The 25,655-nt window shown below is 45.3% G+C and overlaps 1 protein-coding gene across 7 annotated transcripts in view; it reads left to right on the top strand.

The window, feature by feature from the left end:
• FHOD3 (formin homology 2 domain containing 3) overlaps positions 1 to 25,655 on the top strand; it is a 453,128-nt gene that overhangs the window by 38,755 nt on the left and 388,718 nt on the right. For all 7 annotated transcript variants that reach the window (XM_028098359.1, XM_028098361.1, XM_028098360.1 and 4 more), the window contains exon 2: positions 19,747 to 19,853. In XM_028098359.1, coding sequence (XP_027954160.1) covers positions 19,747 to 19,853 — 107 coding nt within the window. The remainder of the gene's footprint in view (positions 1 to 19,746; positions 19,854 to 25,655) is intronic.

Below are 25,655 nucleotides of genomic sequence, written 5' to 3'. Positions count from 1 at the left end.
TTTATAACCATCTTTGCCTTGGCAGGCGGTCATGGTCATAGCCATTTCCAGATGGGAACAGTCCGCTCCTCGAGACAATCCAATTGTCCTCCCTGGAATGTCGTGCGGGTGGGAGTGGGGCCGAATCCTTTGTCTTTGTTTGACACACCCTATCCTAGCAATTCTCAAAGTCTGGTTCCCCGGACCAGCAGCTTCAGCAAAACCTGGGTAGACGTGCAGATTGCCCCTCTGCCAGTGATCCAGGGACTCTTGGGGGTGGCTGCCAGCATTCTGTATTGTGAGAAGCCCCCCAGATGACTCTATACATGCTCCTGTTTGAGAACTGATGCCCTCCCCAGGAGTTAGACTGGATGGACAGAGGCCTTAGTGTGCCACGAGTCCACTTTGTGTTTTCCTTCCTTTTCTTCTTCTTTTCTTTTCTTTTCTCTTCTCTTTTCTTTTCTAACTTCCAAGGCTTCATCTCTACTCATCCCTCCATTCTTCCTGTGTGCCTTTTGAAATCACATCCATATTCCTGGCCGCAGTCACATATTCCTTCCTTCATGTCACCCCCCCCCCACTTCCTGACAGGTGCGCTTTCTCTCTCCTGATGGATCTTGCTCTGCCTCTTCCCTCTCTATCCCTCCCCCTTTTCCCTTCCCACTCTGCTTCCCCCTCCCCTTTAGCTCTCTCTCTCTCTCTCTCTTTCTCTCCCTGTCAGACCTTCACTGCATATGGTCTTCCCATAGAAACACCAGCATCAATGGGCTCTTGTTAGAAATGCAGATTCGTGGCCCTGCCCCACCTACTGAATTGGAATCTGCATTTCACAAGATCTGTAGCTGATTCCTGTGTAGGGATTAGGAAGCACTGATCAAACCACTCTGAGTGTACTAAAAAATAATATTTTACTGATTACATTTGAATAATACATTTATTAGGAAAAAAAACCCCAATGAAATATGCAAAAGCCCAGGAGATTGACATGAGCAGACTCTCTGGGGGTCATTATTCATGTACCTGTTTCACCTTTGTTCTAGGAGTAGCTATACCTGTTTTTGAGATGGGAGTCACACTTTAAACAACAGCTAACACCAGGTCTTGCATAAAGCAGGGGTTCAGTAACTATTTCAGGACACAAAAGAAGGAATTAAGAATTTCCTCCTACTATAAGGTATTGTCTCCTTTCTAGAAGTTGGAGTCCCCATATATTAAAGAGGTAGATCAAGGCTATTTTGGGTTGAGCTTTTCATGGCTGCTAGGTCTTGGTGCAGTGGCCATAACATCTGTCTGAAACCTGCACGGCCTGACCTTCCCAAGGGCTGGTGAAACTGGGCGAAAATCTGCCGCACGCAGTACCCAGGCATGGTTGAGATGTTCTGTACCAGGAAAGCCACTTTCTGACCTACTCTGAGAACTGTAACTGATGACATGATTGTAGGTTTTACTAGAATTCAGCAGTGGGAATGGGGGGTGGTGGGGTTGGGGAGAGAGGGAATCATCCTGCCTGCCACTCTGGCTCAGAGCCTAGGGACTAATTTAATTAATCCTGTACAGAGCTCCAGCAGCTGGTGAGAGGCATTCCGAAGCATTCCAGAATCCACCTTAGCCCATTCAACCCCTGGCTGTGTGCCCTGTCATTCAGTAGCTGTGCCTGAGGCATGTTGCCACTCTTCTTGGCCTTGGGAGAAGCTACAGCTCTCCAGGACCTGGTGTGGGCTTGTGGATGCCCACGGGCATTGCCTAGTAGAAATAGCTGTGACCTTGGAGTCCCAATCTCAAGGTTCTAGTGCTGTCCAGCATTTCATTTTAGTATGCTCTGTCCTGTTTGTCAGGCTTTGCTTGAGCTGGCTCAGGGAAATGCCCAGCTTGCTTCATGCGGATGCTGGTGCGCACATCACTGTTCCTGTCCTCCAGGTGGGCGGAAACTTGGATGCTTCTGTGCTCCTTACCGACCTCCGTTGCTACGGAGTCGTGGCTCTGAAGGGGTCAGCACACGGGACCTAAGGCATGAATGGTTCCTGCCTGTTCGGCCATGAGGGTGCATGAAGGTGTGTGGGACACCCAGGTGTATTTGTGCACATGATGGTCTGGGCATCTTGCTGCAAGAATAGCTGAAGTGTTAGTGGCAACCTTACGGGACATGTTCATACACCAGACACGTCTGGTGCTACAGTATCTGCTTGGCCAGAGCCTTTCTCTTGAGCATCTGGGAATGATTACTCTCTGCCTACAACCAAACTGTGAGGTGGCCATAAGACATTCGCATTTAGGTGGATTAAAAAAAATAAGCAGGCAAACGTGCTCATGTGTGCTCCTCCATGAAAATAGTAGTTATGAGGTTTTTTTTCCACGAATGCCAGCGTCCCTTTACCTGAGTGTCCAGTCAGAAAGGGACCTGAGTGGAGTCCTGTCGCAGACGTGCCTCTGCTCCTAACTGAAGCTGCTGCAACTGTTTCTGGGACCCAAAGAAAATTTTGATGTTGATTTTTTTTAAAGCCAACATTGTAGTATACTTTTCAGCTGCAGAGTATCTCCAGATCCTGAACAATGATGACTGACGACTGGTCTGAATCTACAAATTCAAAAGCTCAAAAGTGGATTTTCACTCACCAGAAAAAATATATTATGGTAAAAAAATGTTCATTGATTCCAAAAGCTTGATGCTGAACAATCATAGATTGAAAATTATTTCTGTATGAATAGTCGGATTCTCCAGACTCTCGGATGAGCTAACTTAGAACAAACATAGCTGGAGCCGTGTCCTGACGGTCTTTATTTTTGGTTCAGGAAGTGCACATCCTGCATCATGAGTGTGATCCCCAAATGCCCCAGACCTGCCCCAAGCTGCTATATAATGTGAATAACCCCAGAAGAGGTGGTGACTTTCTCTCTACAAACATTTACCAGACACTCATTAAAGATGACAACACGTTTGGTGGTTTTTTAGGGAATCTTACTTGAAGCACGTGGTGTCGTGAATGGAAGTGTTTCCACTTTTTCTACTTTCCCTGAGCGTGGCTGTTGGGAAGGTGGTCTTGCAGTGTCCAGAGGCTCTAGGAGAGATCTGTCTGAGAGTCACGTGGTCTTCTGCTCAGGAGCCAGGGCAGTGGGTTTTTTTTTTTTTTGAGGTTTTAAAGTTGACAAATAGTCTTTATAGCATTTTTTTAAAAAAGGCAAGTTACAACACTATTTCTGCAATGATTAAAAATTTAGAGAAATGATGCACTTGGAAAAAGATGAAGTGGACATATAGTTGTTCACAGTGATAACATTAGATGTGAATTCTTTCACACTTTATGTCATGTTTTCATATATATCAAGAAATATATTCATATTATCAGATGCATAAATCTTAAGTTCAAAATAATTTGATACAGATGTCCAAAAAAAGTGCTTTATGAAAAAGAAGATGTTGGGAAAGGTTCTTATTTTGTGATTCCTTTTGTCCTTTTAAGCACACTACTTAGTTAACAATAGATGAGTGGTAAGTTTGTCAAGAATTTCTAGTCAACCAAATGCCCCATGTGCCCAAGTTTGTTTTTGTTTTTTAAATTAAACACGGACCAGTTGTAATTTAGAAATACATGGATGCCTGTGGATTTTGAAATTGGATTTAAAAAGTTGTGGCCAGGAGTACAGGGCCCAGGCTTTAATTACAGCTCTTACCAGCCCTATACTTTGTCATGCGAGGTAGGGGCGGAGGCATCACCACCAGACAGGGCTCTCGTAACCAGGGCGTCAGGCATCGCATGAGGACATTTCCTATTTGCTATGGTGACTGGAAGGAGGAAACGGGGGAGCAGTGTTTGCTGACTTGGGTACCTGGGATGCTGAGTATGCTAAAGGCAGCACAAACCTCAGTGAGCTGCTAAAGAGTAGAGTGTTTCGTTGAGGGGTTCCAGCTGATCACTAATCTAGGCCTGTCTGGTCACATAGTTAATGAGTTACTAAGGGAACAGAGTAGAGTCAAATAGTCTGCTGATTTCACACTGTTGGTTTTGAAATCCTCTGGTTATTGAGAATGTGTCAGGCAGAGAACATTGGTGTTCTGCACGGTTGAAACTAAATGAAGAAACTGCACATTTCATCAGGGAGCGTTTAAGGAAAAAGGACCTTGGAGTCACCTGAGCCAGGGTCCATACAGATGAAGGAAGGAGTCAGGTGGGCAGGTGGCCTGTGGGACCAGAAGAGCATGTGCCCCAGATAAAGGATGGATGCTGCTCAGCCCAGCCTCCCTGGGCCTGGAAGGTCCAGGGCATCTGGATCTTCCCATTCTGCAAGAGAAGCTGGAAATTTGGAATGTTATGAACAACCTCTTTTTTTTGTTTGTTTGTTTGTTTTTAAAGATTTTATTTATTTGACAGAGAGAGATAGTGAGAGCAGGAACACAAGCAGGGGGAGTGGGAGAGGGAGAAGCAGGCTTCCCGTTGAGCAGGGAGCCCAATGTGGGGCTCGATCCCAGGACCCTGGGATCATGACCTGAGCCGAAGGCAGGCGCTTAACGACTGAGCCACCCAGGCGCCCCTGTGTACAACCTCTTTTAACTATTTGGCAATTAACCAAAAATATTTTAAAACGCCATGCAGGCCAAACCGAGTGCGGTGCTGAGCTGCCAGTTTGCACGCTGCCGTCCGCCAGGCTCCCTCACTTTATGGGAAGCGCTAACAGGCCGACCCCAGGTTTTGCTGCTGGCTTGGCAGTAGCCGGAGGCCCAGAGACCCCGTCTCTTGACTCCGTGGCTGATTTTCTTTTCTCCCCACGGGCTACTTCCTGGGGGTGCTGTGGATGACTGGGGTATTTAGGGTTTCCTGGCTGGCAGGCAGCTCACCCTCTAGTGTTCTTGAAAGCTCTTCCTAGAAGTCACATTCATGGCCAGCTGGACTTCCCCTGAGGTGTGGCTTCTGCTCCTGGGTGTTAATGGCACACATGCCAGGCGGAACTGGATTCTTGGCCCATTTGTGTGTTTTCCTAGGGTATCAGGATACCTTCTCTGGGGCGTGGAGTTAATACCCCGCCCCCCAGTTGGACCCCAAGACACACTGGCTCGCCATGAAGAACACCACACACCAACGTGGTGAAGTAGGAAGGAGGTTCTGGGGACAGGGTGAAGAGGGCAAAGTTCCAAAAAATCCAAAGGGATTGGGACCCCCTCCCTCCCCGCTGAGTCTCTGCTCTTGGTCCTCAGCCTAACCTTGATTTCCACCCACTGCTCCCATCCCAACCCAGGAGCTAACAGGTTATCTTTGGCACCTGTTCCAAGGAGTGTTCTAGGCCCCTGCATCAGATCACCTGGGGAAGGTGGGAAATGAGCAGTGTTCTGACCTGCCCACCCAGACCACCCAGAATTATAATATTGGAGTATGACCCAGAACTCCCTCCTAGACACATGTCTCAGGAGGTTATTATGTACCCAGAAGTTTAAGAAGGACTGTTCTAGGGATAGCAGAGACACTGGACAATAGGGTCTTGTGAATCCAAGTCATGTTCTGTAGACCTCACTGCACAGGAATATAAGCAGATCAGAGGAGTTGGCAGGTCAACCAGCCCATTCTGGCTCACAGCCCAGAACCCACGAGGCAGTGTTAAGGGGTGGTCCCAGGAATGCTTTCACTGGTGTGCAACCAGTGCTGTCACCCCGGGCCCCATAATTGGGGGTTAATGCTCTGCTTTAAAAAAGCACATGAGGGGGTAGGGGCAGAGGCAAAGAGAGAGAGAGAGAGAGAGAGAGAGAGAGTCTTAAGCAGACTCTGTGCTGAGTGTGGAGCCCAATGTGGGGCTCCATCTCATGACCCCGAGATCACAACTTGAGACGAAACCAAGAGTGGGACACTTAACTGTGCCACCCAGGTGCCCCTTAAAACACTTTTGAAATTCTTAATAATTTTATTTTTGATTTTCTTTTAAATGAAGACTAATGGGGACAACAGGGCATGTTCTGGGGGCTTAGAGCCCCTTGCTCATATGTGGTTTTGCCTGCCTCTGTCTCCCCACCTCCCCAGGACAGGTTCTCTGCTGTGGGCTTCCCACACCACCCACCCTCACTGCCTGCCCAGTGACTTCCACTGTCTTCCACCCCAGCAGGAGCCTGGGTGCAGGCCCATGCCTGTGTGCTGATTTGAGGGGGTGCCGGTGGGGGTCTTCACTGCCCATTAAGTGTCCCTGAGCCCAAGGAAGTGCTATAGTAAATAGAAGATTAAAAAAACAACAACAAAACATCGCAACACCATGACAGGTTGAAAGAGGGACTGCTGAGAAAGGAAAAAGTGTTTTTCCTGCCTTTTGAGCATGGGGACCCACATTTTCAGTTTGCACTGGGGCCTTATGAATTTTATGGCAGGCCTGGATGACTCTAGGCATAAATTCTCTTCTTAGTGGATCTGTTTGGTGGCTCACATTAGTGATGTCATGTGCTCCTTCCCTCCACCTTCTCTTGGTCCTCATTTCCTCAACTCTTCCTTCTGATTATAATACCCAAAGCCTTCTGTGTGTTGACAAGTATCTTTGTGTTATACGTTATGATATTTTTCTTTCAATGAATGTGAATAAATTTTGAAGAATAAAGCAATCATAAGTTAAAAATTCCCTTGTAAATTTTATGTAGGTGTTTTGCAGATTTTAAGGAGAATCAGTGCAAGCAAGCATATTTGCATGGTTTCTGTAATTAAAAAGGGCTCCATTTTAACTGCGTGCATTTGGTTATGTGGTTCAGCTAGTCAGGAGTGTTTTGCACTGCCTCAGTCTGGCAGGCCAAATTAGCATGGTCCACCTGGGACGCAGGGTTTGCTCAGGGCATGTTGGTAGGAGTGTGGAATGTGAGGATTGGATGTGCTAGTGTCTTGGCAAAAGAATTTTTATTGTTCAAAGGGATGAGCAGCTGATAACGCTAGGCTTAGTTATCTTCAGATGGAAGTTGTTACAGTCTGTGACCATGTTCTACTTGAATCCCTCTCCTCCTTTGGCTGATGGGACGGCCCTCTGGGTTTCCTCTCCTCCCTCTGCTGCTCCTTCTCAGTGTCCTTGTCTTTGACTCAGTCTCTAAATGTCGGACTTCCGAGGGCTTACTCTTGCCCTTTCTTTCCAACTCATTCTATACTTTCTTGTAGCTAAAGACAGAAGCTCAGAATCAGGCTGTCTGGGTTTAGTTGCCACTAATTTTGGTGATCTCGGTGGAGCTGTTTGTTTTCTGGGAACCCGTGCTCCATGGGTTTATGTCGATGATCAGGTGTTAATAATAATAGTCCCTTCCCCATAGCTTGTGTGAGGATTAAATAATTCCTCTGAATTTGTGTCAAGTGAATAGGAAATGTTTTTGACAACTAAAAGTTAGATGTTTGGGCTTCTGCTTCTCACTGTAATAACTAGCTTGTGGCAGACCAATACTTCTATCCCGGACAACCAGGTAAGGTTAACAGAGTACAAAAAATATCTCCTAGAAGGCACCAGAGACGCTCTCTAGGAAGCCAAGTCCAGGGAGAGTCATTGAGGTCAGAGTCAATGAGCCTGACATCCTAAGTTGTTTTTCACCTTGATGGACTCACCAGTTCCTCAATGGCAGGTGCAGAGACTGTGAAGGCAAGCAGAAAGTGAATGTGAAGAGGCTGAGAAGTCAGGGAAGGCCGTTAGCAGTTTCATAGCGCTGGGGAGAAGAAAACAGAGCTCATAGCTCACCAAGGTAGACGGATCTTAATAAACACTCTGTGCATTCAGGTGAGACCCCTCAAGATTATACCTGGAAGTAAGGGTTAACTGAAAAGAGATTAGGTCTGCAAAGACAGAAACACAGTTCTGAGAGAGCTCAATCCTTGATTGGATTATGGGATGTACTCCTACAGCTTGCCGGATGCCAAGGAAAATCCTCTCTGGAGAAGGATATCCACCCAAAGCCTTGAAATTTCTTCATAAACAATGATTGTAGTCGATAAAATATATATCGTATATCCAGAGACTTGGATCATAGAAATATCTATATGTGATGTAGATACTAGAGTTACCAGACTTGATCATTAAAACAATTATGATACATTCAAAAAAATAGGCAAGATGGAGAATTTTAACAAAACAAAGTGGGGGAATATAATATAAAGAAGCAAATAGAAATTGTAGAAATGAAAAATGCAAATATTAAGAATGGAGTAGATGGGTTCGACTGAAAATTAGATACAGATGAAGAGAAATTAAATGATCTGGCATATAGGTCAGTAGAAGACGTGAAGACCAATTTATGGGGATCCAAAATGGAAAATGCAAAAAAGAGCATAATAGGCATATGGTACATGTGTCTAAAATACACGTATTGGAGTCCCAGAATGGGAGAAGGAAAATGGGATGGAAGCAACAATATTTAAAGAGATACTGGTGAAGATTTTCCAAGACCAAAAAATGATGGCAAACCACAAGTTCAAGAAGTGCTATTTATCAGGCAAGATAAATACTAGGTAAACCACACATAAGCACTTCGTAGTAAAACTATTGGAAATTGAGACAAAGACAACATTAAATGCAGCCGGAGAAAAATAGATTCTCTTTAAAAGAACAACAGTAAGATTGACAGTTAATGTTTCAACTGAGCTGATGTGAGCTAGAGCTCCGTGGGGTCACAGTTTGTGAGTACTCCAGGAAGATAACTGCTAATGTAGAATTCTGTATCCTCCAAAAATATCTTTCAAAGTGAGGGTGATATGGTACCAAAAGTACAAACAACAAAAGAAAAAATAGGTAAATTGTATTTTACCAAAATTAAAAGCATTTGTGTTTCAAAGGACAACATTGAGAAAGTGAAAAGACAACCCATAGATTGGGAGACTATTTTACAAATCACATATCCAAAAAAGGACTTGTATCCAGAATATATAACTCAACAACAAAAAGGCAAATAACCCAATAAAAATGGGTGAAGGATTTGAATAGGCATTTCTCCATAGAAGGTCCCCAAATGACCAATAATAAATACATGAAAAGATGCTCACAGTCGTTAACCATCAGGGAAATGCAAATCAAAACCACAAGATACCACTTCACATTCATTATGATGGCTATAATCTAAAAGCAAACAAGTGGTGGAGTTATGGGCCAATTGGAACCTTCATGCATCGCTGGTGAGAATGTAAAATGGTGTAGCCTGTTTGGAAAACAGTTTGGCAATTTCTTAAAAATTGTACCCAAGAGAAAATATATGTCTATATAAAAAGTTATACAGAAATGTTCACAGTAATTCATAGTAGCCAAGAGGTGGAAACAATCCAATGTCTATCAACTGAAGAATGGATAAATCAAATTTGCTATATCCATACAATGGAATATTATTTAGCAATAAAGGGAATGAAGTACTGATAAATACTATAATATGGATGAACCTTGAAAACTTTACACTAAGTGGAAAAAGCGAGCCACAAAAGACTACATATTGTGTGATTCCATTTGTGTGAAATGTCTAGAATAGGCAAATCTTTCAAGACAAAAAGTAGATTAGTGGTTTCTGGGGGCTAGTCGGGGGTGTGATTGTGGGAACGAGGAGTTACAGCTAATGGATATGTGGTTTCTTTTTTGGGCGATGGGGATATTTTAAAATCGATTGTTGTGATGGAGGCACAACTCTGTGAATATACTACAAGCCAGGGAATGGTACACTCTAAATGAGTGAGTTATAGGATATATGAATTATATCTCAATAAAGCAGTTACCCAAAGAATGGAGGTAAAGTAAAGCTGTTTGCAGAAAATAGGAACTGAAGAAATCTGTTGCCAGTATACTCTCACTGAAGAAATACTAGAGATATTTCTTCAGGCAGACGGAAATTATCACAAATAGCAGCACAGAAATGCAGGAAGGAATGAAATGCAAGAGAAAAGGTAAATATGTGGATAAATTTAAATGAATACTGACTGCTCAAAACAATACTATGTCGCGGGGTTCAAAATACAAAAGGTATAGACCATGTTAAAATGGTCTAGTGAGTGCCCTTAAATTGTCTGGGAAGTGATAATGCTCATTTTTAGTAGGTTCTTCTGACCCAGGAAGCCATGTAATTATCTGTAGGGTAAATTACTAAAAGAATTAATGAGAGTGGGTAGCTAAGGGTAAATAGAATAATAGAAAGGAAATACAAAGGATATATGGAGTAATAAAGAATAGTAGATTAATTCAAAAGATGGCAAAAAAGGAGGAAAAAGGAAACTAGGATACGTAGATTTAAACCTAGATATCAGTGATCACTTTAGGTTAACAGACTTTGATTAAATGCTTGTATTAAAAAACTGAGATCATCAGGTTGCATTAAAAAAGCCTAAACTATGTTCTACTTAAAAGAGACACATCTTACACATATGCGCCCCAAATATTGTAAGTGAAAGACGGGAAGACGGTAAACCATGTGGTGCTAACCTAACGAAAGTGGTCTGGTTGTCCTAGCAACAGATGACGTCATGTTTAAGGTCAGTAACATTACTGGAGATAAGGAGGGAATCTCATACTGCTAAGAGAGGCCACTAGGAAATATCAATCAATCAATTAGATATTGACCAAATTAAAAGGAAAAAGAAAATTCACAGCTGTAGTGGGAAATTAATATGCCTCTCTATAGAACGAGCCGGTTATTAAAAGCAGTGAGAATAGAAATCTGAGAATCCCACTTAACACTGTGGCTCTTGAGGACATGTCCATTCCATTTACCGGGCCCTAGGTATTTGAAATTTCAAAGAATTGAAATCATACAGAGTGTGTTTTCTGACTACAGAGAAATTAAGCTGGAAATCAACAATAAAAAAGATACTTGAAGATCTTTTTTTAAAGGTTTTATTTATTTATTTATTTGAGAGAGAGAGAACGAGAGAGCACAAGCAGAGGGAGGGACAGAGGTAGAGGGAGAAGCAGGCTCCCCACTGAGCAGGGAGCCCGATGTGGGGCTCAATCCCAGGACCCTGAGATCATGACCTGAGCCGAAGGCAGACGTTTAACCGACTGAGCCACCCACGTGCCCCTACTTGAAGATCCTCAAATATTTGGGAACTATATAACACAATTCTAAGTAACCCATGGATCAAAGAAGAAATCCCAGTGGAATTTAGGAAATATTGTGGACTGAAGATAATAAAAATATGAAATATGGCATATCAGATATTGTGGGCTGTAGCTAATCCCGACAGAAGAAAATTATAGTCTAAATGCACATAATTGAAAAGAGGAAAGACAGAAAATTGTAAGATTTTAGATGCTAGAAAAAAGCAGCATGTTAAACATAAAGAACGTAGAAGTAAGGAAATTAATGAGATAAAAAGACAAAATGGTGGAAAAGCAATATAATCAAAAGTTTTTTCTTTGAAAAAACTAATAAACGAATGAGGGACCTTCCCTAAACTGTGAGGAAAAAAAGGAGAAAGCATTAATCAGCAATATCAAGAATGAAAAAGGGGATCTCATTCCAGATCTTCAAGATACAAAAAGTTAGCTGTTGTCTTTAGGTACACCAGTACGTTTGTGAGATTTCAACTACCATGTTTGTATTTATGCTCGAACCCCCCAAATCAATTTCTCTACTCAGCATCTCCACTTGTTTTAGATGTAACATGTGAACTACAAAAACCCCAATTCTATTCTGGCTCCCTGCCCCCAAGAGCTTTCCGTCTTCTGTTTCTCACGTTTGTAAAAGGTATCACTGAAAGATATTAATTTGCTCAAACAGGAAACTCAAGATTTTGCTTCTCTCTGTTGGGTACCGCTGCATCTGATCAATCCCCGTGTCGGCCTGGCTTTTCCTTCACCCTTCCCCTGTCTTTCCCTGAATCAGCCCTCTGCCTCTTTTTTCAAGCTTCCACCATTGTCCAAACCCCCTTCAGATCTCCCCTAGTTCCTGCATTAGCATCTTCATTTGTCTTCTCCCTTCCATCCCCACACTGTAAAGCTGGTCCTGCCTGCAACCCTTTACAACCGTTTCATGGCTTTCTGTTGCCCTAGAATCAAGCCTAAACTCTCCTGTGGCCAGGAAGTCTCCTCTTCCAGAGCCCTTGGCTTCCTTCTTTCAGTGTCTCGACCACTCACACTCCTTCCCTGGCAGGGATTTGCATCCTTTAGCTCCCTGCTGCCCAAACCTGTCCCGCAATGAAAACAAGAACAGATACAACAAAGGTGACAAGCTCATTGTCCTCATTTCCCTGAACTCTGACCAGCTGTTTGGGGATCAGCCCCGTCTACAGCTGTGAGTGCTCCCTGGGCTGTCCTGATCATGGTCATCTCCCTAGGACATGGCACAGTGCCTGGCACAGGGAATGAGCACAGGAAAGGATTGTTAACCTGTATGAAGGAATGGATGACTGTAATGGATCAGATATAATCGTGAAATTTAGTGCTGATACTGTTTTTCAAATTGAAGGGAAATAGAAAATGGAAAAAGTTACCTGTAAACATAAGTAAATATTCCAGCCTCTTTAAGAGAGAGGATTAATGCATTCTTGGTTATTTATTTAATGATAAAAAAGTCTTTTAAAATAATTCAAATATTTGCCAGATTATCACATCCCCTCGGCTTAAGCTCTTAATGGGAGAAATCTTGCCTTTGTCCTTCTTGTAGACTTTGGCAGGAGCCCTGACCTTTGGTTGGTGAGCTGTATGGTTTTGTTGACTTAAATAGAAATCTGGAAACTGCCTCAATCAATTTCAGGACATTGCTTCTCTTGCTGAAGTTGGTGGTCACAAATAACATAACTTACTAAAGGTTTCCGAGGAAGTAAAATCCAGTCTCTTTCGAAGTAAATACATTCATATTATTTTGTAACCCATATATGCTGGATCTTCAAAAATATTCTCGTACTTTACCCTAAAACATTTACTAAAGTACCTGTGATGGGAGTACCTGGGTGGCTCAGTCGGTTAAGGGTCTGCCTTCGGCTCAGGTCATGATATCAGGTCCTGGGATCGAGCCCCCCACATCGGGCTCCCTGCTCAGCAGGGAGTTTGCTTCTCCCTCTGGCCCTCCCTCCCCTTGTGCGCTCTTTCTCTTGCTCTATCCCTCAAATAAATAAAATCTTAAAAAAGAAATAAAGTACCTGTGATACATTTGTTGTTCCAAAGAAGCTAAATGGGCACCTAAGGATTTAAAAGTTTGAATAAGATTTGTTGGGGTTAGCCAATAGGACCTATTTTCTTGTGATATCATGTAAATCAGTTTCATCTGGTTTTTCTCTAAGAAAATGGACTGATATATGAAACTATTTTTTATTATGAAATGTATTATATATACAAAGGAATAAATGTGAAAGGTTTGTATGAAACACCTGCCACATCTTCACTATCCATCTTAGGAAATGGTAGAGGGCAGCCATGACACGCGTGCCCTCCGTGCATCTCGTCCCTCTGCAGTGGTCTGTATGGGTTACGGGGCAACCACAGCCCGTAGATGCTTGAATGGCTGAGCCCGAGTTTTGTGCAGGTGTTAAGAAATTGTGGATGGACCTTGTGGCACTGTTTATTGGAAAGCTCTCTTTCCTAACTTTATTTATTTATTTTTTTGCCCGTCACCTGTGTCTAGTTCCTTGTCTCTGCTGCCTTTAGAAGGAACGACAAAGTTTAAAGAAGCCACAAGCTTCATGACTGCCAAGCAACAGAAGCTCCATTTGAGGGGGAAACAGGTGTAGTGTTCTTAGACCTGATGAATGGAAATGTGCTGACTGCCTTTCTACTGATCTTAGAGCTGGGATGAGCCTGAAAGGGGGGTACCCAGGGAGCCCCCCATCAGGCTGCCCTGGAGAGAGAGGGGACCCACAGCCATGCTTTGTTTCTGAGCCAGTAGCGGGGCCGGCTTTGTGGGTGTGTGACCAGTGCAGTCCGAAGAGCCCTGTGCTTGCAGATGCTATCTTGAGAATCTCCATACTTTTATCTTTGAATGTGCGTTTTGTACAATGGGACGATGGAACGTGCTCTAAGGGCTCCGAACCACAACTCATGTATTGTTTTGCCTTCTGCTGCCTCCTTACCTCCCTGGGAGGGAGTCTCAGCTGACTACTCGCCCACTCCTTGATGTTCCCAGCCTTTCTGCCCAGCATCTGCTGTTGTCCTCTGTCCCTGGTGGGGGCTACGGGAAGGACATGTCTGCTCTGTGGTCTCTGAGGGCCGGGCATTGTGGTGGCATTCCTGTGCTGAGCTAGCAGTGTCATGGTGTGTTCAGCGGGCACCTTGGGGATGGGAGCCTGTCACCCATCACCGATCCAGCACACTAAGTGTGAAGTTGCATTCCCTGGGGGCTGCGTGTCTGTGGTGGGGTGAGGTGGCAGGCCCTGCAAGGGGGAAATGGACCTAAAGCAACATTCGTAAGAGGTTGCTCATAAGTCTATGGGTGTACTGGGTGGTTCTTCTGGTTTGGGCCAGTTTGGCTGACATCTGCTGGACTCTCTTGTGTCTGTCATCAGCTGGTGGGTCATCTGGAGGCTCGATGATCCATGTTGGCCTCACTTAGTGTGAGGCAGTTGGCAGGATGTCGCAAAGGCAGCGGGAACAAACAGACATCCCAGAGGCTGGCTGTCCCTGGCTTCTTGATGTGCTGGCAGAGTTCCAGGAGCAGTAAGAGAGGACAGCCCTAGGGGAACAAGTATCTTTCAAGTCTCTACGATGTCACACGTGTTGCTGAGTTGGCCAAAGCAATACATGGGCCAACCTGGATTCTAAGAGCAGAGAGAGAATCCACCTCTTGATGGAAGGAGCCACAGAATCATATTGCAAGCCATGTGGGTATGAGGATGGGAGGAACCGATTAAATGACATCAGCAAATGATATTTTAGCTTTTATTTTTCTTCTCTTGAAAATCAGCCTATGTGTTTCTACTTCTGAACTATTACCAAAATTAGCTTAAAGGATAGCCCTTGTGTCTATTTATAGAATGGTTCCATGCAATTCTATTTTATTGCCTAAACTAAGGATCACTGTGGACCACTTGCCAAACGGAGGTAATCATTGAACCACCCCAGGAACATGCCACTTCACTGGATTAAGGAAAGAAAAGAATATACAAATCGAGACGTGACATCAGCCTTGTTTTAGATTTTTTTTTCCCCCAGGATGGTGAGTCTGCCTTTTCTTTTTGAATGCCCTGTCTTTGTGGGAACAGGCAAGAGAACCCAAGAGTGGCCTTGTGCAACCTGCCTGCAAGGGGCGGAGGGCCTGCTTTAATGGTGTGTGAACGTGGGGTGACACACAGTTCCAGGGTGTTTGGAAGGATCCCTCCTGTGGCTCTGTGGCTGAGCCCCTCCTGAGCACCCCGCCCCCTCACCGGAATCCTGGCCACACGTTCACAGCCAGCAGCTGAGGTCTCCCTGCCACGCCAGTGTCACTGCCACTAGACTTCCTTGCCCGCCGCACTTCTGGAACAGCCCTGTAACAGTATCTTCCCACAGGGCTCCCTGCTTTGTCTTATGTCCTGCAGTGCCCGGCAGTGACCTGGCCACTGCACCGAAAGCCAAGAAAGGAGTGCGGGGAACAAGCTGCCAGGGGATCAGGGCTGACATGAAAATTGTCGGAGTCAGGAAATTCCAGGACCCTTAAGTCATTCAGGAAGACGGTTGACATGAGCGGCCAAGGGAGGGGATCAGGTTGCCTCGGTGGAAGTAGGAACTGAGGTTGCCTGTCAGGCGCTGGTCTGGCAGGGAGGTGTCTGCGTCCCCCACTGTGGAAGCAAAGTTTGGATAGTTCTGTGTGAATCTTCAGAACAGCCAGGTTGGGACTTGATTCACTGCTTATTCACATCGGTGGGTTCTTTTACAACAGGTATCCCTGACAAGATTGAAGAATTCATTGAGTGTACTCACCAATTTGCTTTTAAAGTGATACCTAAAGCTGACCCTCCTTTAGGGGATTTCACGGTTTCAATGTGTCAGTCCAGCAAAGAAGCCCTTTATTCTGACTCCTTGGCCCATGTGATGGTTTAAATATTAATCTCCTGTGTCTCGGGTGTACGGATGAGTTGGGGCTTGGGTGGTGAGTGGAGCGGGCAGTGTGCGTTGGGACCCCCGTGGTGCTCACGTGTCCCGGCTCGCTAAAGGCTGCGACGTCTGACCTTGACCCTGACCTGTAGCTCTACTGTGAGGACGACACACACACTTCATGACAGATTAAGAGGCACATATTCATCTCCCCTGTTTTGGTTAACTAACACTAGTACAGATTGCCCATCAGTTAATTAGGGGAGCAGGGTTGTGACACCGGCTGAGGAAGGAGTGGTGGCCTTTCTTCTGGAAAAGAGGACTGGGGCATTTTTACGGAGGATGCTTGGGTCCCGGGAGCCTGTGGCTGCTAATTATAGGGAAGGAATACGACTGAGGATGAACTTCCACACATTGTAACAGTAGGTTTAAATGGCTTTTAATTCTCTTCTGTGTTCTGTTTGTGTGTTATATTTACTCAATAAAATGATCTTTGAGGGAAGGAAGCCTCTATGTGTTCCTTGGTGCCCAGCCCGTGCCTGACATATAATTTTGTTAAAATTGAGCTATGGAAAGGGTAGTAATGATGCCCTGAATGTGAAGAGAGGAATGATGAGAACAGGCAGTTCTGCTAAGCTTTTGGGATTCTGTTGTTGGAGGCCAGGGAGACTGTGGGGTGTTCTGTTGTGGTTCCAGGCTGGCTGGGAGTGTGCTGAGGCAGATACTTGGTGAATGTTGAGGAAAACCGGATATTCATATTCATCTCAGGCTCCTGAGAATAAAGCAGAAGGTATGGGATGAAGATGATGGGCAAACTGGCCACAGTTGCCAATAAGAGCAAGGCTATATCTCCTGGTGACCAGAGAGCCCTACCTCTGCCCCAGCTAAGGAGAAAACCAGAGGGTTCGGTGGGGTGGTGAGGATGGAGAGCCGGGATGGGGTCCTCAGCCTCTTATCTGCTTCCTGCTGTCTCCACTTTGGGTGCCTCCAGTGAATGACGTGGGAAGGCCAGAAATTGTGTGCTGGAGCTGGCCCGGGTGGCTGGAGGGGGCTGACGGGTCAATTCTTGGGAAATTGTATGAGCTAGTTGTTGAATGTAGCCATTATTGAAAAGTAAATTATATAAACATACAATTAAATAAGTTATGGTGAAAACACTATATACTGGGGGGCTTCTGTGTCTCTTTTTCCAACTCCACACTCAGTGACTTCACTTTGGTAGCTTGAAATGGGCCTTCACAGGAGTACTTATACCACAGACACGTGCACATTCTGCCTCTCCCCATGCCCACAGCAACACTTCCTCTCCGACTTGGTTCTCTCTGTCTGGCCTGAGTGTGGACCCCAGCCTTGGAATGACTCAGGCCCCCTGGAGGAGAAGCAGAAACTCTTTATCCAAAAGCCTCTTTCTCTGGGCTCACACGTTTCCAGGGGCTGAGGCAAAAGGAACTGTTACGGCTTACAGGGCTTTCATTATCCCCATCTTCTGGTCTGTGGATTATAAGTGGGATGCAAAAGAAGCAAAAGTGTTAGTACTATCAACAAGACAGATCAAGTCAGTTTTCTTGGTTAACAACCTCAGCAGGGGGTCAAAGCAGGCCTGAGCTGCGCTGATTGAAACTCTACACACGGTTTAGTGTACATGTTAACAGGTCCAGTTTCTAATGGAATTTTCCATCTAGGAACAATCAAGTCTGATTTCAGTCCACAGGAGACCCTTGGCCCAGGAGATGCCTTCTGCAGGAAATCCTTCCTGTCGGCTGCTTCTGCAGGCTGGGGGAGGCAGCTCCCCTGCATGTTCCCCCCCGAACTCGGGGTGCACCTCTCACACCACAGTACAGTGAGTTTGGCCAATTGGATCCTTGGGTTTAAATGCTTTCTCAGATGAGATGATCCATCTGTAAAATGCCAGTCAAGAACGCTGAGCCTCACCAGTGTGCCTTTAGTAGCTAAGAGGAGCGGTTTGTTATGAGAGAAATAAAACAAGTGAATCAAATGGGATTAACCCCTTCAAATGATTTAGCTAGGTATTTCTTACAAGTAATAAAAAAAAAAAAACCAAATTCCTTTCATTCTGTTGAGGATAACTAGAAACAGGGGCTGCGGGGTTTCTACCAGAATTAGCAGGCTGTTATAGATGCCGATTCTAGACAAGTCGACAATCTATATTTCTCTTTTTGGGGATAATAAGCAAAGCTTTTCCATCAAAAGGGACTAATTCCTTGTTTGAACTCTCACTTATAATTGGGAGGATTATCAGGCATTTATCTAGACGTTTTAAAGGAGCTAAATATTTGCCTTCACTTTCCCCCAATCTTCTGTCATTTTGGAATAAGAGCCTTAACTCATCAGGTAGGTGACTACTAAGAACCACCCTTATGGCCCAAGAAATCAAGCATGAAGTTGGATTTCCTCATACTGTTAATCTTTAGTAAAGTTATTTTCCTGTACTTTTAAGTGTATTATCATTTTAAATGCTGGTTGCTGTAACAACCTCACAATCCTAACAATTTACCACAGCAAAGGCTCATGCCTTGTGCTCTTGTCACCAGCCAGGGCGGGTAGTGGACGCCGGGCAACGGAATGCTCTCTGCCACGCAGTGATTCAGGAACGAGAGCTCCTCCTATCCAGGGCTCTGCTGGTTTCTGGTTTCCAGACTTTGGAGTTCTCGTTTGGCTCTTCTGCATCCAGCCTCTGGCTTCCCTGCCTCAGGCTGTAGGAGAGGCAGGAGAAGGGCAGATGGGTGTGCAGGGGTGTTGAGGCCAGGCCTGCTGGGAGCCTTTTTCACTTTCACTAATATTCCATTGGTCAGCCCTCAGTTACATGGCCATTAGCCCCACTGTAAGGCTGGGATATGTGCCCTTAGGGCCCAGGAGGAAAAGGGAACGGGGTTGGCAAACATGTGGCATGGCCTTGGCCACACCAGAACACTAGGATGACACATACTGCATTTTGCAAACATGATATTTTCAAGCCCTTTGTAGGTTTGTGGCCGTAGAGAGGATGCAGAGTGGCGTAGTGATTGAGAGCATGACCTCGATTCAAACTACCAGCATCCAAATCCCAGCTCTGCCATTTCCCAGAAGTGACACTGGGCAAGTAACTTAGTCTTTCCCCGTGCCTTCATTTCCTCTTTGTAAAATGGGGAGAGCAATAGAAGTTAGTAGGGTTTGTGTGAGAATCAAATGATGTAACACATGTAAAACTCTTAGAATTATGCATGGGGCATAATTAACAACATGTAAGTGTTAAATAATTTTTTAAAAAAATACGACTAGTAACAAAGAGACCTAATGTCTTCTTTGGTACGTTGTAATTTGCATATGGTGCCATTCAGATGGAGAACGTTTCTTTTAGTTCAACTGTAAAATGTTTATTGAGCAACTACTCATTGTCACGTGCCAGGTTTGACCATAGAATCTGAAGGAGTAGGCTTCTCACTGAATCAAAGGAAAGGGCATGGTTCTGCCCACCAGATTTGCCTTTTAAACTCGGTGACTCTTAATCTATGGTCACATCGGCATTGTGATTTTTGGTTTCCACTCCCCAAATCCTCCATGGCGTATTCCTGGGGCCCTCAGAGTGGAAAGTGGCACTGGCACCAAAGGGCTCCTTCTCCTCCCCTGTCCGTCTCCTGGGCCCTGTCAATGCCATTCCCTTCATAGGTGTCACTGCTGGCTGCTCACTATGTCGTGTGCTCGCAATTTATTTGTATGAACCCGCTACCTCTTCCAGTTACGATTTGAATTTCAGAATTATGCTTGATTTAAAAAAACACCTGAGGGCAACATGAACTAATTTCTCCATCCAAAGTCCATATCCCAGGAGCAGGCTGGGCTTAAAGGCTCTTTCTCTTGCAGCTCGATGACTGCACGCTGCAGCTCTCCCACAATGGCGCCTACCTGGACTTGGAGGCCACCCTGGCAGAGCAACGGGACGAGCTGGAAGGCTTCCAGGATGATGCTGGGTAAGAGCAACTGTTGTCCCTGCTGACTAGTCCCAACCTTCTAAGATATGGGGGTACATTAAGGCCTTAAAATACTCAGAAAAGACCACCGTAGCTTTGACCTTCTCTACATTCACAGTCACACAAGAGAGGGGAGATGCAAGTGACTGACTGGTAGTAATTGCAAACTCTTTTGCATTTTGGGGTAATTTTTCTTGACAAGGCCACTCAGGGGCAGGAAAATTTCTGGTATGGTTTAATTAAGCACATTATATTGACCTTTTTTTTTTAAACCAAATATAATTAATATTTAATAGATTTTAGTAGTTTGACAACTATCTTAAGCATTGTTTTTACTGATAACTTCCTGGATATTTCATTTCCTTGGCAGATGTCCTAGTAGATTATTTTATGCTATATCATCTTTTGAACTCACAACAGTGGAGAAAATGATTTGTGATGGTGTTAATTAACATTAAGTTACTTTTAGACTACATAGAGAATTGCTTAATACTTCTGATTGCTGTGAATCTGAATAAAGCTATAGACATAAAAAATCAGACAGGTGTGCAGAAAGTCAAATCACATATAAATCACATATAAACATATGGTCAGCTCTTCCTTTATTTATTAGGTTATTGAAATAGCTTCTTGATTGGGGGCCCCCCCTGCCTTCTTTTCGGTCCTCATCCATTCAGAACCAAGTATATCTCTGATTTCATCACTTTCCTCCTTAGAAACCTTCAGAGATTCCCTGTTGCTTTCCAAATAAAGCTTAGCTCTCTTAATCTGGTGTTCGAGGACCTCCCCAAAAGTTGCTTTGAAGCTATCTTGCCTGAATTAAAAATAGATTACAGCCAGATGAATCTTATCTGGGAATGCTGATTCTTCATGAATGGCTCAAAAATGAGGGACAATGGAAACCTTCTTAGTGTTAGTTTTCTACCTGACTCTAGTATTTACGATGATATGCTGGGTTTTCCCTATACCTGCCACAGTTTATGGTGTTTCCCCTTTAATTGTCCCCTCCCTCAGTTGTCTGCTGTTAAAGCTCTACTAGGTCGTACTGGGCTTGTCTGAATATCTATCATCTAGCATTTTCTCAACACATTATAGGTACTTACTGAATATTGGTAGTCAAGTAAATGGCAGGACCCCAGAATGGATTCCTGAATAACATGACCATGAGCACTAAGGCCAAGATCCTTTGTAGGAACCAACAAGGTTTTCTGAGGACCCAATGGGAACAGACCCTAGAAACTACCATAGGCTATCCACACACTCATTATTATGTCACACCAGATTCTACTCATCATTATTTAAAAAAAATTATTAGATTGATAGACTTGGGAACATTCCATTGCTATAGTTTTTACTGAGTATTTGACAATGACATCCCTTTATATAAGATGCAAGAATTCAGGCTAGATGACAGTTTAATTGGATGACTTCATGGCTCATTGATTAAACATATACCAGGTGTGTTATGAGTAGATTATTATCAACCTGAAAAATGTCTCTACTGGTGTTATAGTTGAAGACCATGCCCTCTTTGATTTTTTTCTTATCAAAATTCAAATGATTTGGAGATGGGAGCCTAGGGGGGAAAAAGCATCACTACATTAGACAGCAGTTGGAGTTAAGAGTGGGGAAGAAAGGGGCACGGAAGAAAGGGGCACCTGGGTGGCACAGTCAGTTAAGCATCTGGCTCTTGATCTCGGGTCAAGTCATGATCTCAGGGTCCTGGGATTGAGCCCTGCATCGGGCTCAGTGCCAGGCATGGAGTCTATTTAGGATTCTCTCTCTCCCTCTGCCCCCTGCCCCCAGCATGTGCACACTTTCTCTAAAAAAGAAAATTAAAGTGGGGAAGAAAGTAACATTTATGGAACGCCTGTTATGCCAACCACGATACCAGGCACGTTATTCACGATCTGTTTATTTAATAGTTCATTCTCTTAACAGTCATGTGACTGGATTTCATTGTTTCTGTTTCTCATCTGAAACAACTGAGGGTCAGGAATTAAATTACACTTCCAGGGAGAGAGAGCCAGTAGATGGTAGAGCCAAGTTTGAACACAGGTGGACCCGATTCCAAGTCTGTACTCCCCTGATCCTCCCAGGAGCTTCTGGGCAAAGGCATTTCAGGTTTACTCAGGAAGTACATTGGCACCTTTGGTGACGTAAGGTTGGTTCATGCAAGGACATCTTCGGCCCCAGGCTAAAACACTGGATTTGGTTCCAATAGCACTCAAGCACGCTGCATGGTGGCTCCAGGGAGGACGCATTTGCTGCCATCATCTGGCACCGTCAGCATCAGCATCCAGGTGCTGGTAGTCCCTGCGGCCATGCCTCAAGAGCCAGGAACCCTGCTGCAAGCTCCCCAGAGGAGATCCTGGAGCTTACTTTCTCACTCTGTTCCCTTGCGAATCATCACCTGCCATGGGTCCATCTGATAGGTACAACCTTGACCCCATTTCTGCACCCTACACCTAAGATGGATTATGGCAAGATGAGAAGGCAGGACTCATATGTGGGAAAGTGTCAACAGGAGAAGGTCCCAGACCATGCTGGGTAGCTGTGCTTTTGACAGGCAGGCCCCAAACTCAGCCCAGAGGGAGCTTTATGTGTTTGCAAAAGTCCCGGTTTGTGGTGACCTCCTCACCTTGTCCTTTGGAATGTACTCAGGATGACACTCCTTTTTGTCTGGAAGAGTATGAAGAAGCTACCCTATTGACCACTGGTGGGAAGGCCCCTGTGTCCCTGGCTTAGGTTGCAGAAGACAGGTCAGGATGATGATGCCTTGGCCTTGCTGGGTCCTCCATTATCCCTGGGTCACCTACCACCACTGAGCGCTGGCGGCATATGGCAACTTACTGGGAGCTGGTTGGAAGCAGCCTGTAGGCTGAGCCTTCCTTCACAGGTAGGAGGCATCTGAACACATCTGCAGTGTCATTTGCATTAAGTGTCCCTCCCATGTCCTCCCCTAGGAGGGTGGCATTTGGCAAAGTCTGTGTGCCTAAGAACTCTTGTCTCCCACGAATGGGAGTTAAAATATAATTTCTTTTTAGTTAAGAATTGCCCTTTGGAGTCATGAAAAGGACACATGAAACCATTTTTTTCTTGATTTCTTTGGGTGAATTATAGCAAAAATCTGCTAAAGTTGTGCCCATATGATGACAACGTGTGGCAGGCGATGTGCAAATGGTGGTGTTTTTTTGTACAGGGTGTTCTGAGAGAATTTCCTTGCTGGAGGAGTTTCTTTGTTCTTGTCCATTGCCCTGCTCTTTTATGCCAAGACTAAAAATTAACTCAGTCCTTGTTTAGAATTATCACTTAAGCTATAGTTAATCAGAGAAGAGGAGAAAGACCTTCAAAAGTAGAAGGACAAAGCAATTATTATGCTACCAAAACAGAGCCAGGTCTATTTATTGCCTTCCAAGGCCAGAGAAATTAGCCACCACAGCATGGTGCACAGAACCAGAAGCCTTGAACCCTCTGGATGATTATTCCTGACCCTTCATTGTGTGACCTTGTGCAAGTCACTTTATCTCTGATAGGAGATTATAAAATTTATTTATAAAATGAGGACAATACTACTCAATTTCATTTACCTCCCCGTGTCAGCAGGGATCCCAACAAGATCTCTGGGACTGGAGGAGAGCACAGTGGGGAGCAGCATGGCCTGGTGGTTAGGGACATGGGCTTTGCAGTGAGTCTCATGGCTGTGTGCCCATGGGGATGCTACTGCCCCTCTCTGAACCCCAGTCTCCTAGTAATGGGATAATCATAATGCATCCTCATTGGGTTGTTGTGGAGGAAAAATGACGTATAGTATCTAAAACAGTGAGCTAGTTCCCAGCATATAATACAAACTCAAAAGGAATAGCCCTTACTGTAATTACAGTCAGCATTTGAGAAGTAGATACACTGAAATGGGAATCACTGGATTTTAGACCTGGAGGGGTCCATGCAGACCAAGCACTCTGAAATCTCATTTCTTTTAGTTAAGGAAACCAAGGCTGGATCCTTGCCCACAGGGAAGAGCTGGGCCAGAGAGCCCAGGCCTCTTTTTTGCTCATTTCTACCTCCACTGCCTCCGAAAGAAAACCAGTGCCAGGGACCTGTCACCGAGAAGGTGGGGCTTGAGGTTAGCCCTGGAGGGGATAGCGGCCTTGCAAGGGCGAGGGGGCCGTAGAGGGGGGAGCACCGTAGAGCTCCAAGGAGCTTGAGGAGCACTTGAGAGCTGCAAGGTGCGGTGAGGATCAGTGTGGTTGTTGCACTTGGGGTGTGCATCCCTAAGTGCTCCTACCTTTGTCTCGGTCACTTAGGGTACTCACCTTTCCCTGCGTTTGGCTCTGTTCAGACCTGCGCCCCGGGGGCAGCTCTGAAGACAATTGCTGCTTCTCTTGCAGTCCCCTCATCGGCTGGGGTGCTGCTAACTCCTCCTCACCCCCTGCTGTTCCTCACAGGGCTGTGTGTGCGTGGGGAAGTCGGGTGCAACCCTGGGGGTTGGGGAGAGCTTGCCAGTGGGAGGCTTGCAGCTCAGGCCGGGCAGGGCTGGAAAGGGCTGAACATTTGAAGGTACTTAGAGCCAAATACCCCCAGATAAAGCTGCCTAGAAATGCTGGCTTCTAGGCACCTGCTTCAGGAGGTTTGGCGTGGGGCCTGGGATCCTGGCCGCTTCAAAAGCTCCTCAGGTGGTCTGCTGTTTGGTCAGAAACCTACAGCCTAGGTTCTCAGTGTTGGAGAGTACTGCACCCACCTGAGGAACTTTAACAACTTCCCTTCCCGCTCAGCTTCAGACCAATGAAATCAGAACTTGGGGGTGGGCTCAGGCGGTGCTGCTTTTTAAAGCCCTCCAGGGCAGCCTGGGAAGACCATTCCTGAAAATGCTGCCGGAAGTTGTGTAAGGGAGCGTGAACTCCTGCACTGAGTGGACGGTGCGATGGGCCAGCTCTAAGTCCCCTCCAGTGCAGGTGAGGAAGCTGGTCTGCAGGGGCCTTTGTGCCCCCAGCCTTCCAGCTTTGCAGTCGATGTGCGTAGGGGTACAGAGGGCTTGTGGAGAGCCCTGGTTTGGCTCTAAGATGCCTAGCTTCTCAGCCTGTAGCTCATAAACCCCGAGGAACCCTGTGTGTGTGTGTGGGGGGGCATGGACCCCTGAGGTTTCTGCACAGTTTGTGGGTGAGGGAGCTCAACAGCAAAGAGCGGAGCCCTGAACTTGCCAGGATGGCCCCTTTTGTTTGAAAAGGGCCGGTTTTCTCCCTCACCCAGGCCAGCGTCCAGGCTTGGTAGGCTGCAGTTTGAGCCTGGTGGCCACTGAGAAGACGGGAGACCCTTTGTCTCCTTCGCTGACTTGCCAGAAGAGCCCCAGACAACACGCCTGTACTCTGAGCTGAAGGTCATCCCCTAGGAGGAGAGTAAGGAAAAGCTGCTCACTGCTTCTCATCCACAGCTGAACCAGAGTCTTTCAAGCTGTCCAGGGTTTTTGTTTGTGTATGGCTTGGATTTTCAGGTTTAGTAAGTTAATTAGATTTGGGTTCAAAATGTAGGTGACTTCTCAATGCTGCTTAGTCTAGAAGCGAACAAAGAGGTGACTGGATGAGGTTTTCTGTCCAATAGTAAGAAGGAAAAACGTACTCCTTCAAACTTGACCTCTTGGGATGCAAAAAACTTTGAGAATCTGATGGAAGGCTGTGGAACCCCTCCTCACCTAAAACCTTGCACACCAGCCCTGGGCCAGTGCTGGGCTGCCTCCGAATAACCTGGAAGAAAGCTGCCTAGAAATACTGGCTTCTAGGCGCCTGCTTTAGGAGGGTGGGCTGA

Source organism: Eumetopias jubatus, unplaced genomic scaffold (genome assembly GCF_037043125.1).
Source record: "Eumetopias jubatus isolate StellerSeaLion01/CBP00866 unplaced genomic scaffold, mEumJub1_p1.0 scaffold_16, whole genome shotgun sequence".
NCBI classification, from domain to species: domain Eukaryota; kingdom Metazoa; phylum Chordata; class Mammalia; order Carnivora; family Otariidae; genus Eumetopias; species Eumetopias jubatus.
Note: the sequence above shows the minus strand (reverse complement) of the source record. Positions and strands in the feature narration are given on the sequence as shown.